Genomic DNA, 20,029 nt, shown 5'->3' with positions numbered 1-20,029 from the left:
CCTCGGTAATTCATTTCTCTCCCTGCATTCCTATCTCTCTCTTTTCTATCTCTCTCCCTTTCTCTCTCCCACTATTCACAATTTTGAGCCTTCTTGCAGGACAGTTTATTTGCACTTGCAGTCCAGTGTTGTCAACTCAACATGAATACTGTAGCAAGGAGTGGCGAAAGAAATATTATTAAGCAAGTACGCAATAGCATTTTGCGATGAAGAGAAACAAACAGTTCAATATCTGTTTCCTATAAATAAGGCAACGAAAATAGCAGCTGCGATCACAGGTGAGGCTTATTTTATTTCAATTTATTACGTATTAAAATTACTTACTTAACTAATACAAATACAATATGTTATGTAATTATATAGGCAGATCATAGCGCCTAATAAAGAAAATCAGGAGAGAGGGAGTCTGTGCAGGAGATGAAAAGCTAGGATCACCAGGGAAGAACAGACCAAGGGAACCTTTAATTCTTGTAGATGATATAAACCGGTGTACATTTTAAGACGAAAGATACAAGAATTTTATACCGTGCAGAAAGAAGTTCCGACATTGAAGAAATTTCTTAAGGTTGCGAGAGAAGCAATAATTTCCAAGGTTGGAGAGAAACGCTACGGAAAGTGATTCGAGACATGGGATTTAGGTTTAAAAAATGTGGAAACACAAGATGTATTTTAATTGAAAGAAATAATTATATTGTAGCAATTATTATTATTATTAGCATGGAGGACCAGTTATTTATGACACCGTTCGACGGAAGTTTGGCAACATCCCTATTCGGCAAGGTTCGTGACTTGCCGTTTGACGTGGTGGGAGGAAAGCGGGTGGAATGGGGTGAGTACATGCGTTAACTTTTTCAAGAACGACGACAGCGCTGAAGGGGCACAGATCCGATGGTCCTACAATAGGGATATCTTATGCGACGTTTTACCGTCAGATGGCAGGAGCGTTCCATGCGGCGCAACATGTTGTAGGGCTATGTTTTGTCATATGCTACAGTTAATTACGTTTTCCCGCTTGTTGGTTTTCTGTGCGTGTAAAATTATATTTACAGTTATTTTGTATAACCCAGTATAATTTAATATAATTCAATATTTTCTTACCTCATAATTTAATTTAATTTAATTTGCAATAAATAATAAAGTAAACCTGTATAATATTGAGCGATTCCCCGAGATGGGTGGGAAATCTGCAGTATGCAGAATATAGATACGAGCAAATTGAATGTTCATGAACCTAAACGAGAACTTTGAGAACAATATGCACGAATAAAAAAATAGGAACTATGTGGAAAGTGAATATTGCCCTCTTTAATAATTAGTATTTAAGAACCGTATGCTAAAAGCAGGATATGCAGCCACCAATGTGTTTTTTTTTTTATAGGGAAGAGACTATCGAGATTGAATTTCTTGTATTTTTTATGTAGTTGCAGAAAGATCAAATGCAATTTTTAATAGGATGATATAATATGATCGCAATAGTATCACGACTAGTAGTGTGTTTTGTACTCGTAGGTTAAGGACATGCAGTTTTGAATACTGTGTGGGATGATTTTGAAAATTTGAACTTAAAACATGGTTTTAATAATTAGGGTACAGTACATTAAAAACATTATTCACGAAATTGATTTCACTACGGATCGTCCTGGATAATAAACATTCCATTTTATCGAGAGTTTACTGCAGGCGTAAACTTCGAAGACTCCTACAACTACTGCATATAATCTAAGCTAACATAGCTCACTGTAGAGTTTGCATATGTTTTTATTAATTGTTCTTTTTCCTCTTCCAAAATGAAACTGTAGTCAACAATTCCTTACTTGAAGTATTATTTGTATTTAATAGCTAGCACTTTCGAGGCCTAATTTTATTACTTATATTTTTTTAAGGTTTAAAGCATATATTCAGAATATTTCGGGACCTGATTGAAGACAAAAACCTTTCCCTGGTTTTTACATATAGGAACATAACAAAAATTTGCCATTTTTAGTTGTTTTTAAGGGGAGTGGGTAGTGATGCCTCTGCGATTGAAACAGTCCGATATTCTAGGGTTTTAGTGCTCAGAGTGGAATAAAAATTTCCATGCTTATACAACCAATCATTCTGAATTCAGTGGCATAAAATACAACTAAATAGTTCCGTATTCGAGTGCAAAATAAAGGCCCTAACCGATAACCTCTTTTTCCACTTTGCTAAGTGTACCTCATTCTTCAGGTGCACAGTACTTGCTACAATCTTGACTAATATACTTTGTATTTTGTTAAGTTATCAAGTAATGTATATTGTAAATTCTAAAGCAAAATTTAGTTAAATACTTCACCCCTAGTGAAACAGAAAAAATATTGAACGTTGTTTAACAATTTTTGCAATTTTTTTCAATGCGTATATATTTTTTTCTCGTGTTATGTGTGTGTCACATTCTTAAACCCGTAGGTCTACTGTGTAGAACACAGCCTGCAGAAAACACTGTAAAAATCTCATGTAAATTGATTCAGTAGTTTCAGAGAAAAATGCACTTGTTTGAAAAATGTCAACTTATGGAAAATTGCATTTAAAAAGGAATTAAGTATGAATTAGATGCACCGCCAAATTTAAAGAGATCATTTAAAGGGCATATCTGAAGAAATACCCCTCACAAATTTATATTATTTTAAAGAGGAAGTTTTGTACTCTTTTTTTTAACACAAAATAAAAAAAATCGAATTTTTGACCTCTAATGACTACCTGGTTCCCTTAAGAGTATTTAATATACTAATACACTACGTATATCCTCAATATTTATATACCGAAAAACAAATGCACACGCAAAGCGCATCCCTCATAGTACACGTGCGCTATCTGTTGGTGCTAGTTCAGGATATTCCTATACTAGACCAAACCGGTAGGTTTCTTTTTCTTTAATTTCAACTCCTCAGTTGGTAGCACCAGTCCCTCTTACCTACCTGAATATCCCTCTCCACACTTCTACTCTCATATTCTTAATAAACGTGAATAATTACGACATAGCGCTTTCTGTAGAGAATCAGAGGGATACAGAACGTCATAATGAATTATGTGCAGGAATTTGCGGTACAACACTAAGCGCACAGATTTACGACTAATCCTCGGGGTGAAGTCGTAGAAAGGACGAACGCCCCGCTGTAATCCTAATAAACATCATGCGCCCCAGCGAGTGGGGATGTGGCCTGAAAAATGTGCGAGCGGTGATCATAAATATATATTCCACGGGAGCAAATGTCTTGATTTAGTAGCAAACGAACTAACCGGTGTCATTTATCTATCACGACAGGAATAATAAAGCCGCTTCCTTTCAATGGCATTACTTCATGATTTCACACACGTCTTGCAATACACTGGCTGCAAATGTGGCTGCCCCAGTTTCGGTTCCAGACGGCCACAGATTTTTAGTTTATTAGGCTGATTTCCGGAACGAACAAGATTCACAAAATAGTTTAATAGTTTAAATTACATGTCTAAAAAATATGTATAGAAAAGGTCAGTTAAAATAGAACAATTACAAAGTGATTGCACAATCAAAAAATTCTTCGAGGTTATAAAAAGGATTTAAAATTAACCAAATAGAGGTGTAAAATTTAAGAGCAGCTCTGCTTAAATAAAAATATGTGATGGAAATTTATTTGCAATCTTCAATGACATTTGACAAAAAAAAAATTTTGCGATTTATCAAATCTACAAGTTAGGATTTTAAAATCATTTCCTTGTCTTATGTCGTAGGAATGGATATCATTTCTTAATGTTAAAATTCAAAGATTGTCCTTAACATACAAAATTAACTCTAGAATATATCAATTTATTACAGTTATGATTTTGTTTTTCACAAATAATGGTTTACACCAGCGGTGGCGAAAATGTAATCGTGCGCCGAGCCACTGTGTAACCTGCAACGCGCATAGCACCTATGGAGGGAGACGGACACCCGAAGGGGAAGTGAAGCAACTGTCTGACTTATTAACGGATTTTCATTTTCCTTACGTCAAGCACTTAAATATAATTTTATACAGTACAAGGCTACAAACTAATGTATAGTACGTGTAACGAAGAAAGAAATGAACAATATCACAACCTAAAATTAACAGTCTTCAGAATGTCTCTGCGACAAAGTTTCAAAATCAGGAATTATGTCACTTACTGCCAGTCGTAGTTGATCACGAAGGTATTTGTCTGTCAGTCGTGATCTAAATTTGGTTTTTACTATTTTAATTGTTGAAAATAATTTTTCACAAACGTAAGTTGTAGCGAAATGGCTTCAACAGAGCAAGCGAAAGAACGAAGCTTCGGATATTTATTTTTTGGCAAAGATTTGAAAGTTGAACATTTGTCAAGTCCTTACATCTAGCTTTCATTTGACATCACATAGTAAATCAGCGAGTTCAAATTGAAGAGCTAACCGCATTATTCGTACATCTGCTGAAAAAGGGTCGACGTACAGAGATGATGATGATGATGATGATGATGATGATGATGATGATGATGATAACAATAACACTTAACCTTTTAATGTTTCATCAGTAACATATAGTATAATGCCGTTTTATGTTATACAACCGTTTTCCTCGTAATACTTGTGAACAAATGATACATTTAATATTCTCATCATATTGACAGCAAAAAATACGTCCTCCCATCCTACTTGGAACTTTCGTACATGGTTTCGAGAGAGACATATGCCACTCGCAGGTCAGAGACAAATACAAATGGAACGGAGTTTGACTCCAGTGAGTGAGAGGCTGGTTTACACTGTTCATTAAAAGTTGCATTTGATATAATTCTTATGGCCCTTTTCTGAAGCAACAGGACCCTATTTATAAAAGCACTGTTACCCCATAGCAATATCCCATACATAAGAGTACTTTGAAAGTAAGCAAAACAAGCATCTCGAATATAGTTTTCAAGTACAACAGTTTCTAATCTCTTGAGAGAAACAAATTTCTTGAAAGCAGTAGAAATATGATCAATATGACTTTCCCATGTCAACTTGGAATCAACAATATTTCCTAACATATTAAACTGATTTTGTTCATGATCGTTCAGATCTCTTCAATTATATTGAGCAAAACTTTTCAAATAGTTAATATCACTATGGTTAATTAAAAAAGTAGTATAAACCGCGAAGTAGTATCATGATTATGTATGTCCCAGTATTAAAACTGACGAATATATAAAGGAAGAGAGAGTTTGGCTTTCCTATAGCACGCGATGCTGAACTTCCAACTTGAATTTTTCTAAGTTCTTCGGTGCGGGAATCTGTGTTAGGTTAGGTTAGGTTAGGCTAGGCTAGGTTAGGTTAGGCTAGGCTAGGTTAGGTTAGGCTTTTTGTATGCCTTGTACAGGGAGATCATTTTATTTTTACTTTAATTTTTATTGTACCTGAGTTTTTGAATGTACTGCACTCCCACCCCTTCTACTAATGAAGTTCAACCGTCCTCCACACAGATTCAAGACCGCATATTCAGTCATAGTAGCCTTACGGTCATAGTAAACAGTACGTTCCAAAAATATGTTCGCGTTTTCCAGTGACGAAAGAGCTTTCAAAGTTGCATGATTTTCCATTTGCCTACGTCGCATCCCGGTTTCCCCCACCTGCTTCTATTCCCCTCTCTGTAAATGCTAGTGGCTGGGCTGTCTTAGCTCTTTTCTGAGAACATTAATTTCTGTTAGGAATTGGACGTCTACGTAACATTAGACCCATACAACTGTTTAAAATAACTTAAATAAAATGACCTCGTTAAGTAATTAACTGTCACGTGATTTCTCCCTTTCTACGACGCTGCGACGTAACCACTTGGTTGGGCAGTAGATATCATGTCTGAGTAATTTTATCTTTTCGGATCGAGCAGAAGTGAAGATTGAATTTACAGTACGTAAGGTCTCTTTTATAGAGTAGGTACAGAATTATTTCAACATGAGTTACTGATCCGAAGTACGAACCTGGTAATTGGAATTACGTACAATAGCCTATAGTGCGATAATATGCACATTAGAACTGAAGCCTGTATCGAAATGAACGGCCACCATTTTCAAAAATGTGTTTAAATATCCATATTATGATTATTTTTCAATTTAACTTCATTCTCTATATTGTACCCTAATGTGCTGTAGACAATATAATATACACTGCATAATGAATACGTCCACAAGGACAGCTCAGTTCGTGAGTAAAAACACTCATTGTTAATACTGTACTGTATTTTGATTAAACAAAAACCTGATGAAAATGATCAAACTCAAAAGCGCAATATTTCCTAGTTTACGTAAATGTAGGATGAACTACTTTTCTTTCCTCCTATACCTAGTAAAGTGATTTGTTTGTATATTACGCCAGTATCATCGAACTCCAGTCGTGGAAGGAGGTAGCAAACGGCGTTGATCCAGAGGTATAAGCAAGTTAACATTAAAAATGTTAGTAAAAATAAAATTATGTCCCTGTATATACGAATCTGTGTCAAGTTAGGTTAGGTTAGTTTAGGTTTTTGGTACTACGCCTTGCATATTATACGGATCTATGGAAGTTCAGTTCAGTTCACTTCAGTTCAGTTCAGTCTTTTTGTATGCTTCGCATATACCAAGTGAAGTGAAATGTGCGTTTCGAGTTATATTTTGAAGTGTTTTACCTCTTTATTTCACTTATTAAATAATAACTTTTAGGTTATCTACACCGATCAATTCTTTTTAATTTTTACCTATTTTCTAATATGTTTTCAAGTCAACTGACGTTCTATACGAATTCTTCACCTTCTCTCTGAAAATATTATACCTTTTTTCTTTCAGTTTTTTTTTTTCGTCAAAAAAACCTTCAATGTCGCGTGCTATAGAAAACCCGAGAACTTTTCCTTTATATATCGGGGTTTTCTACGTATTATTTTAGTAACCCTTTCGCTCCCAATGTAGTCTTTAAGCTTTGAAAGCCAAAAGCTCTTATGAAATCGTACAAATGTCAGACCCAATGTAGCTTGTAAGCTACGGGCCTCTAGTGTATGTTCCTCCAACTTTTAAAAACAATCTAAAATCATTTACACCAAAGTTTCTTTCAAGATCAAAACTATCGTCATCCAGGATGCAGCGAAGTAGAAACCCTTGGGCATGTTTTGGGTTATTGCCCTAAAGGAGAACTACTGAGGAACAATCGCCACCATAAAGTGAGAAGCTCCATCGCAACCACTCTTCGGAAGGCAAAGTGGGAGGTTTACGAAGAAGTGCACTGCTCGGCTGAGAATGGGTCAACGAGAAGAGCAGACATTATAGCCATCGTTCGCCGGAATCAAAGAAGCCTCATTCTTGACCCCACTGTCCGTTTTGAGAAGGATGATCAACAAGCCAATAACGTTAACGATGAAAAGAAGTCTATTTACAACCCATGTATTCCTCACTTCAGTGAGAGATACAAAATGAATATTAATACATGGGAAGTGAAAGGACTTCTTTTTGGCGCTAGGGGAACTTCATTTATGTTAACCAAAACCATTCTCCTTTCTCTTAAATTTTCTAATGAGGACATTAACAAAATTTGTCGAATGGTATTGAGAGATTCATTATCCATTTTACACAACCACTTGTATAATACTATGTATTTTTGTTTACTTCATTTCATTACTCTTCAATGTATTTTCATCTCATGTTTCTCCGAAATCAAATTGTACTTTATTTTTAAATTTATCATTGTTCCGTATTCTCTCCGCAATCATATTGTATTTTTAATTCAACCTCTGCTTTGTATTCTGGATCCTAGTGGTCAGCCGTAGATTTCGGCCAGATGTCCCAAATTGTGGAATTTGTGTGTTCAAGGTACAAATATAGAAAAAGTATTTTCTTTCTATCAACAAAACCTTTTGAATATGAAGAGGTTAATGTTGCTTTCTACCCCATTTCATTGGAACGATCTTGCGATTTTGTGATACCAAGATATCTCATTCTAGCTTATTCAATGACTAATACTAGTATGTGTTTCACATATCAAATAGGCCTGCAAAATTGTATCAGTTAAAACAACATCAATAGACTGCAGCACTTAGAGGGAGCTTTATTTCTTCGGTTAACAATGAATACAGGACTTGGGGAGGGGGGGGGGGAATCCATAAGGGAAAAATTTCCAAACTTCTCACTCCCCTCCCCGTTCAGTTCGAACAATGCATATTCCAAGGACTTTTACGACCTAAATACTCACATTATATTTTTAGAGTTACTTTAGGATGTTACAGATCCTTAAAACATCGCTTAGGATTTCGAAACGCAAATCAGACGTCAGACTCGTGTGTGATGTGGGGAGGTAACGAAGACCGGCCGAAATATCTAATTTCAAACCAATCAATCCTTACATAGATCAATGTTATGATCTGTAGTCTTGAAAGCGGAAAAGGCAAAAAATGTTTGAGACAGTAGCAAAATGTACCTTCAGCAAAATCAGTGCATAAAAGGTACATGTAAACAGTGGCGACTCGTGATATTTTTTATATGTAGGACAGTGGTGGGCAAAATGAATGCAACCCACAAAACAGGATTTAAATGGCAACTACATACTGTGGGAGGGGTTGCACTCTACAGTGCAGTGACGGATTTACAGACAGTTGCGCCACTACACTCCTACGTACCATATGTAATTAGAATAGTCCATTCACGTGATATTTAATTAATCATTTTTCAAAGCAATTTCTTCGAAATTGGGATTTATATCTGTGCATGCTATTTTCAGTTGCGCAAGGAGATGAGCATCGCTTAAGCGGGATCTGTGGCTGGACTTTATAAATTTCATTTTAGACAACAGCTGTTCGTATTGGTAGGTTGATGAATACATACCGTCATTTCCCAGAACTATGGTCCTGGAACACAACTATGGTCCACGATACAACCATTCAAAGATCATTGTAGAAGTAACATAGACCGTTCGTAGATAGCTGCAGTGACTTGAATTCAAACTACAGTACATCAAAAATATACGATAAACGAGGTACTACGTTATGGAGTACAAAATTTGAATAGTTGTATCGTGGGCATTAGCTATGTTCCAGAAACATATTTATGGGAAATGACTGTACTCATTATTTTTGAAGCAAACTGTCTAAGCAGTGGATATGTAGTACTGGACATCTTTTAAAAAATTTTAGCCCCCAGTAGACCTTCACATTCTGCTTTCAAGAGGCCATCATTCTGCAAATCCAGTACCTCTAACTGCAGTTCTGGGATAACATTTTCAATTTAAACATGAAAAGGAGTGGCAAAAATATTGGCATCTTTCTCCATCCTTTGAAAATCACTGAATCTGTGTTCTTTGAACTCGTATAACAGGTGATCTATTTTAAGAATGTACATATTTAAGTTCGCGTCCTGAATATTTGTAACTGATCCTAAACATGAGAAATGAAAGAACCGCCTTTCTTTAAGTGCGATATCCTCTCGATTCATATGATTCTGCGAAAGACATTGTGTCACTAATGAAGCTCCGAAGTACAGCAATCCAGTATAATCCGCCACGTACACGCGCAGCATTTTCGTGGGGTGGGGGAAGGGGAAGGTAGGGGGTAAGTTTGGTTCTTCGCTGAGGTCTGACATCACTGTGGCAATGCCACAGCAATGCCCGCCATTGATGTAGGATATGAGATTGACGACTGATGACCAAGACAGAAACTAATAGCCTATTAATAATAACATAAAATTAGTAATAATAATATTAATATTAATAATAGTAATAATAATAATAATAATAATAATAATAATAATAGAGCATGCAAAATCAATACAAGTACACCTATGTTAGTCTTTGACTCACCATTCTGGAACTGGCAATTTATTAGTAGTGTAGTTCGATTCTCCTCCCCTTTTTAGTCGTGAAGATGGCTCCTAAGCCATTGTACTGCCCGATATTTACCGATGTTCCGTCGTACGTTTGTGCAATCAATTTCTTGCTACAGTTAAATTCTTCTAAACGATCAAATACAACTTCAGATATTCTTTCGGCTGTCCTGTCATCTGAAAGTCCTGTTAATTCTTGTATTTATTATAGCTACTTATATCATTTTAAATTATTAATTATTTCGTTTATTCTATTATTTTTAAATGACCAATGAGCTGCATTTAAGAAGTCTACAAGGTACTTGAAAATTCTTATTGTAGTCTCTGACAGGGTCTCCATCACCCAGAAAGAAAGGTCGTAGCATTAGGATACGCGGTCATATCCTCAAACGCGGTTAAACTCAAACCAAACCCCTCCTTCCGCACTCTCCCCTGTCCACTAAACTTCACTGCTAGAAAAAACCGTTGCTGTATTTGGATGGTTCCTCGGAAATTATTTCTGCGTTGTGCAGTGGCGACAACTTAGGACAGAAAGTGGAAGCTTAAAGGAAATTATTACGCCGGGACGCATTGAAAATCAAAATCTGTAATTAAAATGTTTTTTCTATCCTGAGATGCACGAAATTATACTCTGGGGTCATCCTCATATCCTTCATGGAGGAATCGCCACTGCATGTAAAGATGAAAATATTTTTGTGCGAGATCGTGCGTATTTCCTTGGTTTCCGCACAAAACCAATCCGCGGAAAGTATAAAATTCCACATTCAGTATTCCCAACCTAACACACATAACAATTTCTCTCTTCTTACCGCTTAAGTGACATATTGATTTTACTGCTTTAGGCCTTTAACATATTATTTTTAGAGACGTTCTATATAGTAATAATTATAAATTGGAAACTTACCACTGCAATTTCACCTAAATTGCACTATTAATTATTGTTTTTAAATATTTGCAAAAAGTAAGTAAACTCTACAACTCCACTAAAGTTACTGCATTCGTGATGCAAGTAACATTAAGGAAGCCGTGAAAAAATCAACAAACTTGCCGATGTTACTACTGCAATATGTTATATAAATAATATTGTTAGAATATTAAAATGAAAAATAAATCATTACATAACCTTACCGTTTGTTTTAAGTTCGCATTTATAGACTGGGGGAAAAAAAGACAGACGTATAGTAAACACAGAAAACATTTTAAAGCAACAATGTTGAAGACAGATATTTTTGTTTTGCAAATTTGCCGTCATTGAACAGAAACCAAGATGGAGATTTCATTGCAACTAATTAGAAATTCCTCTTTCAGGTATGTAAATAAACGATCTTCGCACAAAATAATGTACGATACACGAGCGGTATGTTTTCTTTCAATTCTCGGAAATTAAAAAAGCTCAACTACGTTTCGCTTTTTCAAACTTTTCCTCGAACATGAAAACTTCAACATACCGCTCTTGTAACGCATATTACTATAGCATGATTACTAAAGCAAAATTTTTAATTTCCAAAACATATTTTTTTTTTCACTTACTGTCATCTATTGGCCTTCATTTTTTAAATTAACGTTTTCTTAAGAATTTTAAATACGAATTGAGGTATCGTCTGCACAACTAATCTGTGGTGTTTGGTCAGAACATAGTAACTCCAAAAAAAAATGGCTTTTTTAACTGAAAGCGCAACTCTATTAAGAAAAACATTTCCTTTCGTTTGGTATACCCGTGATACTTCCACCTAATCTTATGTTATTTTCAGTCACATTTGTATGTAAAGTAGAATTATGATTTGTATAGGAAAAGTGAAAATAAAAATGCTTGTATCTCAGAACTGGTCTTTTGGAGTTTTCATGTTTTGACCAAACACCACAGATAACAGATATATTTTATTAAATTACCTGATACTTCTTTTGGTGTGGATTGAATAATGTCTTTTCTGACCGATTTGTTGCGCCGACAATACAACTCCTTCTTAGGCTTGCGTTTCACAGCAGTGTGAACTTCCAAAGAAATTGCGTCACTCTTCACCAGTTAATGTTTATATTCCCTTCTCACAATTATCACTGCACAGTACACACTTTTCACTAACAGTAGAACAAAATTTTATCTCACTATTTTCAGCTCACAACGTTGCTGAGTTTGAATTCGTAACATAACAGGAAAGCATTACCGCGTTTGATGGAAATAACTTAGTTTCTTTTGACATCCATATTCTCACGTCACTTCAAGCTCATACGAACCACATAACGTCTTTGATACGAACAGATGTTGCATATAGCAGCTACGAGAGGAGTAGTTGACCGGCAGACTGCAACTGGTACACAAACAACCGTCCACGCGGATAGAAGTTGACTGGTTGGCTGGCAGACTACAGCTAGCACACAAACAACCGCCCCCACAGATAGAAGCTGACTAGTTGACTACAGGGTTGCCAGATTGATTTTACTTAAAGTCGCCAAATCTTGGTGCTAGTGTAGCCCAACGACGCCAATTTTCTACTTAAAAATGAGCAATCTCAATGTATGCGTTTTTATAATAATATAATATCGTTACTTCATGTCATATTTATGTAATAAATTCTATAAATTTAGTATTTATGGCATACGCTTTGCATTGGTTTCTGTGCCGATATTCTCAAATTTTCCCCACTTCTGCAATTTTGCACAACACAAGTCACTGTTATACCCACCTACAAATTAAACCAATCTCAATATTAACACCTTTGAAAGAATTAAATGTTTAGGGAGTTGGAGTAGAAACTACGGTTAGATTGCTATTTTTCACGTTGTTAGAAAATTATCTACAATGCTTCGTTTATAGGTTCCAGTAATGATCAGTTTATTGGTCCTCAGATTAAGAAAAATAGCGCAGTAGGCCTACTTCCTGGGGCGAGGAAGAAAGAGCCATACGTTTGTTTAAACAAGTGTCAAAGATCGGTGACAATTTTCGGCGCTAAACTATGTTTTTTAGTAGGTTATTTTACGACGCTGTATCAACATCTTAGGTTATTTAGCGTCTGAATGAGATGAAGGTGATAATGCCGGTGAAATGAGTCCGGGGTCCAACACCGATAGTTATCCAGCATTTGCTCATATTGGGTTGAGGGGAAACCCCGGAAAAAACTTCAACCAGGTAACTTGCCCCAACCAGGATTCGAACCCGGGCCACCTGGTTTCGCGGTCAGATGCGCTAACCGTTACTCCACAGGTGTGGACAACTATAATGTTGAGAATAAACATAAACAACTGTAATAAAGTTTTCTTTGATTAAGAAAAAGTTCCGGCGTGTCAACAATGGTAATTCTAATATTTCATGTCAATCATTGGATTCAATTAGGGATGTATCAGCAATGGACTACTCAATGAAATAAAATTAATACACGATCAAGTGATTTTTCCTACGTCGCCCAAATTTCGAAAAAATCCGGGCGAAAGTCGTCGAAATGGAGTTTAAAATTCTTTAAAAATAGGTCGAAAAATCTCTGTTTATGTAGCCCAAATGGCGAAATATCGCCCAATGTAGCAACCCTGGTTGACTGGCCGACTTTAGCAGATGGTGGCAAACAGCCACCCCCCCCCCCCCTCCGCAGCAGACAAATTCAATTGCCAACCCTCTATGGTGGCTAAGTGGTCAGACCTTCAGCCTGTGACGCAGACGGTCCAGCTTCAAGTCCCGGCCAGACTTGAGATTTTTCATTGAAAAATTCATAGTGACATTTGTAGCGCAATCGGGGGTTTTCCCTAAGTTCTGTCCCGTTCATCCATATTAGGCATCCACATCATTCCGTCAACATTCCTCTATTCCGTGATCATTCCCTAGCATTCCCAGAACGCTGACTGGAGACGCACGGAGGGCTGGCCTAAGGACGAGTTGGGTTGCCTGCTCGAAACCTGAGTACGCAGCGAACCCTAGATCATATATGTAACAGATATGTCGGGGTTATAGGCTTTGAGGTTAACAACTTTTGTCAGGTTTACTACGCTGCCATCTAGTTGTTACATAAGGAGTCACGACGTATTACCCATTTTTTTTTTTGTCGTGATGTTGATTTGTACATAAGTTTCAGCCTTATATACAGGGACATCATTTTATTTTTACTTCAATTTTTATTGTACCTGAGTTTTGGAATGTACTTCACTCCCACCCCTTCTACTAGTAAACTTCCAACCGTTCACGACACAGAGCCGAGGGCGCGTAAGCAGTACTGAGTTACTGAGTATAGTACGTTTCAGAAATATGTTCGCGTTTTCCAGTGGCGAAAGAGCTTTCAATATTGAATCATATTTTCGTACGGGTACTGTCGTCCGTTTCCCTATGTCGCATCCCGGTTTCCCCCACCTGCTTCTGTTCGCCCCTCTGTAAAGTCTAGTAGCTGGGCTATCTTAGCTCTTTTCTGAAAACATTAATTTCTGTTAGGAATTGGACGTCTACGTAATATTATTCAAGTGTTTAAAATAACTTAAATAAAAGGGCCTCCTTAAGTAATTAATTGTCACGTGATTCCCCCCCCCCCTTTCTACAACCCTGCGACAAAACCACTTGAACGGACAGTAGATAGCATTTCTGAGTGATTTTATCTTTTCGGATCGGGCAGAAGTGAAGATTGAATTTACAGTACGTAAGGTACTCTTTGTAGGTACAGAATTATTTCAACATGAGTTACTCGTACGAAGGACGAAACTGGTAATTGGAATTAGGTACAATAGTCTATAGTGCGATAATATGCACAAAAGAACTGAAGCCTGTATCGAAATGAACGGCCACCATTTTCTAAAATGTGTTTAAATATCCATATTATAATTATTTTTCAATTTAACTTCATTCTCTATATAGTACGCTAATGTGCTGTAACAGTACAATATACAGTACACTGCATAATTAATACGTCCGAATGGATAGCTCAATACGTGTATAAAACACTAAGTGTTAATACAGTACTGTATTTTGATTAAAGAAAAACCTAATGAAAATTATCAAACTCAAAATTGCGATATTTCCTAGTTTACATAAATGGATGAACTACTTTTCTTCCCTCCTATACCTAGTAAAGTGATTTGTATTTTACGCCAGTATCATCGAACTCCGTCGTAAAAAGGGTAGCAAACGGTGTTTCCTGTTTCAATCGTTAATAGAAAGGTACAGCCAGGTTAATATTAAAAATGTTAGTAAAAATAAAATGATGTCCCTGTATAAATAAGGCTTTTACTTTAAAGTAATATAAAAAGATATTAAAATGATTTTTGATTCCAACTTAGTTATCCTTTTCTTGAGGGCATTTAATTAATCAAATTTCGCTTCAGGTAGCCAGAGCTCGAATGAGAGGGTTAGGATGATTCAGCAACTTTCGAGAAAAGTTATTTGAAATTCTTTTGATGAAATCATAAAATGATTCAATCTCTAACATCTCCTGGAGCTGTGCATTTGATGTGGTGTAGTCAGCACCAGTGACTTTTAAGCAGACTGATCGTTGGATTGCATGTAGTCTTCTGATGATTCTTGGATGGGCGGAATTCCAAACTTCACAACCATATGCCATCACTGGTCTTATGACCGATGTGTAAAGCCTTACTTTGAGGGGAAGGTTAAGATACGGAGATCTAATCAGTGGGTATAAGTGAATAAATCTGGCCAGAGCTTTGTTTCTTGCATATTCTACATGTTCATTGTAGCTCAGACGTTTGTCGAGAATCACTCCTAGATATTTAACTTCATTCTTGTAGTCAATGTTTTCTGAGAAGAGACGAAGGCAATCTGGTTTTTTAGGTTTCCTATGGGTGAATATGATAGTTGTGTTTTTTCAATATTTACTTTTACTCTCCAATTTGTAAGCCACGTTTCTAGAGCATTGAGTTGCGTTTGTAACTTGATGTGGGCATTGTTGATGTTGAAGCCACTTGTGTAATACACAGTATCGTCTGCATATAATCCTAATTTACAATTAGCAGAGCGTGGCATGTCGTGAACATAGACAGAATAGAGATGTGGTGCAATTATGGAACCTTGTGGAACTCCTGAGTGAATATTTTGAACTGCTGAAAGTTTATTTTCCATTTTAACTTGAAAGGTTCGATCTGAGAGAAAACTGTGAATTATATGTATAAGTCCGTCGTCTATGGTGAGTACTTGTAGTTTATGGAGAAGACCAGAGTGCCAGACTGTATCAAAAGCTTGAGCGATGTCGAGAAAAACTGCCATTGTATGCTGATCTGTGTGAAAATGATCTTTGATGTGAGTAGTAATTCTTTTTAACTGATGAGCTGTGGAGTGATGTTTCTTAAAACCGAACTGCTGGTGATGAGTTCTTGATGGTGTCTGAAGAAGAGGAAGTAGACGTCTTGCAATTATTTTTTCTAAACTTTTTCCGGGAATACTTAGCAGACTAATAGGCCGTCTGTTATTAGGAATTGCTGGGTTCTTTTTCGGTTTAGGAAATGTAACAATATGAGCATGTTTCCAGGATCTAGGGAAATATTTATGTTGCAAGCATGCGTTATAAATTTTTGTAAGATGTGTAAGGGCCAATTGCGGAAGGTGAGCTAACATTTCAGTTGTGATTTTATCTGGTCCAGGTGATTTTTTTTGTTTACTTTCGAAGATTGTAGTTTTTACTTCTGTGGACGAAGTTTGAGCAATATCATGTTTGACGGGAAGACTTAGCAAATTTTGTATTTGAGATTTGAATTGCATTAGCGACTGTGCTGCCATCTCGTGTTCGTTTACGGCAGACGGGTGGCGATCCTGGCGGTTGTTCTCTTCAAAGTACTGCCGATTTTAACGTAGCGAGGAGTTATCTGTTACATATATGATCTAGGCAGCGAACCTTAGTGTAGTCAGCCGGTGTGGGTTTGGAGATACGCCTATAGAGCGTTCGGAGTTCAGAAAATACAATTGAGTCTATAGACGTCTTCTTAACGGACATTCTGATCTTTGCAATATAATATAGGCGCCCTAACACTGTCAGAGGAGAGGAGAGGAGGGTTGTCTCATTTCCTATTCACTGTAAGAGAATGACTCGTTCATGCACGTTTTATGTTTAAAAACGTCTCCACTAATTATTCCTTTCTTTCAGTGGCGGATCTGCTGCTTGCTATGTCAGTCTTGTTCTATGAAAAGACAAAAATATACACGTTTGCCTCTGTTTTTAACCTAGCTTAACTTTCTAGCACACAGGACGGCTCCGCTTACCTTTTATCCAATTCAGCGAGTACTGACGACCACTGCCTTAAATGAAAGAAATATTTCTCTGATAGCTCCTTGCATAACGTGAGTATTTTTATTCTATTAAGTATTAATTTTGAAATGTTGTGTTGCAGGTTTGGGTGGATGCCGCAGTCCAGATTTTTTATTCCGTAGGTGCGGGCTTCGGTGTCCATTTATCTTATGCCAGTTACAATAACTTCGAAAATAACTGCCTCCGGTAAGTCAAGAAGAATTCTTAAGAAGGTAACTTCCACAACGTCAGTTCGACACCCCTTTTGAAAGTCTGTACACGAATAAACACTATAAAAAAGTGACTGAAAATGTAGTTGTTAATACAAGCCATCCGACAAAAATAGGTCTAAAATATAGTACTAATGTACCCTTCTATTAGTACCTGAATAATCTTTCTACTTATCTTTAACGAAGACAGGTCAGATGCATCACACTCTACAATAAAAGCAAGATGGTAACGTGTAAGTCACACTTGAATTAAAACAGGATCTTCTACGGACTGTATGTATTACTGTATTGTAACAAAGTATGATCAAAAAGTTGAAGTCAGAATGTTTACATTTCCTCTACAGGTTTAACTGATAAACGTGAAGGATAATAGAAAGCTTTCTCAAGTACATGTGCTTCAACTGCTTGATAAGTTTTGAAGTGTCTTACAGCTTCTAGTGACAACTATTTTCTTATCTGAGCTTCTCTTAATATCACCTACCTGTATACGATTTTTTCACGGGAGTTTCGACTTGACTTTGCGACGTTTTCTTGTTCTGTTAGTATTACTCATTGTAATCTAGGCTCGCAATAGATTTTGAGAGTATAGAGTCTTTAGTAATGAATTCTTTAAACCAGCGTTTCTCAAACTATGGTCCGCGGACCACCTGTGGTCCTCGAGGTCTGCCATTGTGGTCTTTCAAAAAAGGCAAAAGAAAAAAAAATAAAATTCAAACGAATTGCGTATTACATTATGGCTGAAAATTTCTGAGATTGGAAATTAAAAATGGCAATCGCTTTCACTTTTTCTCCCAGTACTGACGTTTTATGAAATTTATTACTCTACCCGTCTATCGACTTCCCACTATACTCTCAGCAAAAAAAGAGGGATTTAAAGCACTATGAACGTGGTGTTCCTCGCCATCTTTTCCCTGCACTTCTGGTGCTGCACCTGTAACCCAGCCAGGGACCACCCGAATTCATTACAGAGGACCAAAGTACCGAATCTTTTCATGAATTTATGACTTTAAATCTTTCTTATGTGGTACACGCTAGTAGTTGCCTATGTCTCTGTTAAATAGTGTCCATTATACATACTGAAAAAACTTCGATCCGGATCTTTGGAAAGAAAGGAACGTGATGATACGCTTCATTTAGGCAATGCTCATAGTTCAGAAGCTGTGTGTGAAGATATTAATATCAGTGATTCTAGTGTCATTAAATAAATATCTAGTCATTCAAATACAGGCCTACAACAACTGTGTAAGAATCGACAGGCTCATTCATATCATTAATGTGAGTACCAACATTTATTTATTTATTTTTTAGTTAATAAGTTAAAGAATATCCAAACTCTAATAGCCTTGAATTATTAAAAAAAACGAAAATGAATTTTCTTCTATTAACATTAACTTAATTAGCTAATACTAATATAAAATTAATTGAATTAAATTAATTTTAATTAAGTAATTCTAATTTAAAAGATAAGTTTATTGATGTTAAAATATGCTAAAAAAATTATAAATTTACTTTCGGAGGGAACAGGAGTAAGGTGGTCCGCGGAACTGTTCTGATTTAAAAAAGTGGTCCTCACTTCAAAAAAGTTTGAGAAACACTGCTTTAAACTATAAGTAAAGCGAAAGAACAAAAAAGAAATGCCTCTTAGTGGAAGAATTCAAGAAAAAAAAATTAGAGCCATTTTCTCACCTTGTTTCCGGTTTCGCAGTAAAAATTTCGTTGCAGCTCCCAGTAAAATTGCATAATTTTCTCATGCTGGAATCAGGAAAGTAGAAAATTGATTGCGAAGACTCTGAAAATTTCCACAAAGTCTTTAAAAACTTACAGAAAGTAAAATAAGTTACTGGGGCAGCAGCGTTCAGGCCTAACATAAATTGCGTCAGGTGTAACAAGCTACTTTCTCTTATAGGAAGAAAAATATTTTTACGAAAAATTATTCACCAGCTATTTAAAAATTACCTTGAAATCATGAAACTATGGGTTCAAATTTATATTAAGGCCTACTATATTTGTAGCAATATGGATTACCTTTGACACACTTCAACTTACAAAGGAACTACAATAATACGAACCCTGCAGTTTTTACAGGACGAATTTTTGTTAAAATTTTGTATTTTCTAGTGTTTGTTTTAATTTGAGTTCTGTTAAAAATCATTTTTAAACTTATCACTTTTCGTTTACACATGTGAATCCTTTCTACAAGTATGAACCGATGAGTACATAAATTGGACCTGAAACTGTACAAAACTTCTCAGTAGCGTTAGAAAATAAGTGTTACGTAACTTTATACCCCTGACAGGTTCTGGCTGACTTGTAAATGTATTATCAGACAATACATCTCACTTGACGATATGTGTCAGAGAAAGAACAATTGAAGGGTTTTTTAAAAACAATCATAGTCCAAAAACATACATTTTAGGAGAAACAAAAAAACTATTTGGCATGAGTGTTGTTGACACTTCAAGTATGAAATTCATCATGCCATTTCTAAAGGTGTTGTAGAAACTTGAGAAACTGTGGACAATGGTTGTTTTAAGAAAAAATACTCTGTTATGGCTGAAGTGTGCCTCTTCTTTAATCTTCCTTTTCTTTATTATATCACAGTCTACTATATACAGTCGCGAAGCTCAATATGTAGTAAAAATGCAAACATGGGTAGTTGCCCACCACTAGGATTGCTACTATCGCCTCATCATCGCAGATCTCTCTCCTAGCAGCCGACAAAATATGTTACACTTTCGTTGTGTTCTTTTGGAAAAATTAACACCTACCTTCCTTCCATTATTGAAATATTAAATGCAT

General features: G+C 36.2%; 1 protein-coding gene across 3 annotated transcripts in view; it reads left to right on the top strand.

Annotated features, from left to right (window-relative positions):
- The window catches only part of LOC138695811 (sodium-dependent noradrenaline transporter-like), a 522,121-nt gene that overhangs the window by 474,992 nt on the left and 27,100 nt on the right, over positions 1-20,029 (top strand). For all 3 annotated transcript variants that reach the window (XM_069820044.1, XM_069820045.1, XM_069820043.1), the window contains one exon: positions 17,104-17,207. In XM_069820044.1, the coding sequence (XP_069676145.1) occupies positions 17,104-17,207 (104 nt within the window). The remainder of the gene's footprint in view (positions 1-17,103; positions 17,208-20,029) is intronic.

The sequence above is a fragment of the Periplaneta americana genome, chromosome 3, assembly GCF_040183065.1.
Source record: "Periplaneta americana isolate PAMFEO1 chromosome 3, P.americana_PAMFEO1_priV1, whole genome shotgun sequence".
Taxonomy (NCBI): Eukaryota; Metazoa; Arthropoda; class Insecta; order Blattodea; family Blattidae; genus Periplaneta; species Periplaneta americana.
The sequence above is the reverse complement of the archived record's forward strand: the minus strand, read 5'-3'. Positions and strand labels throughout refer to the sequence as shown.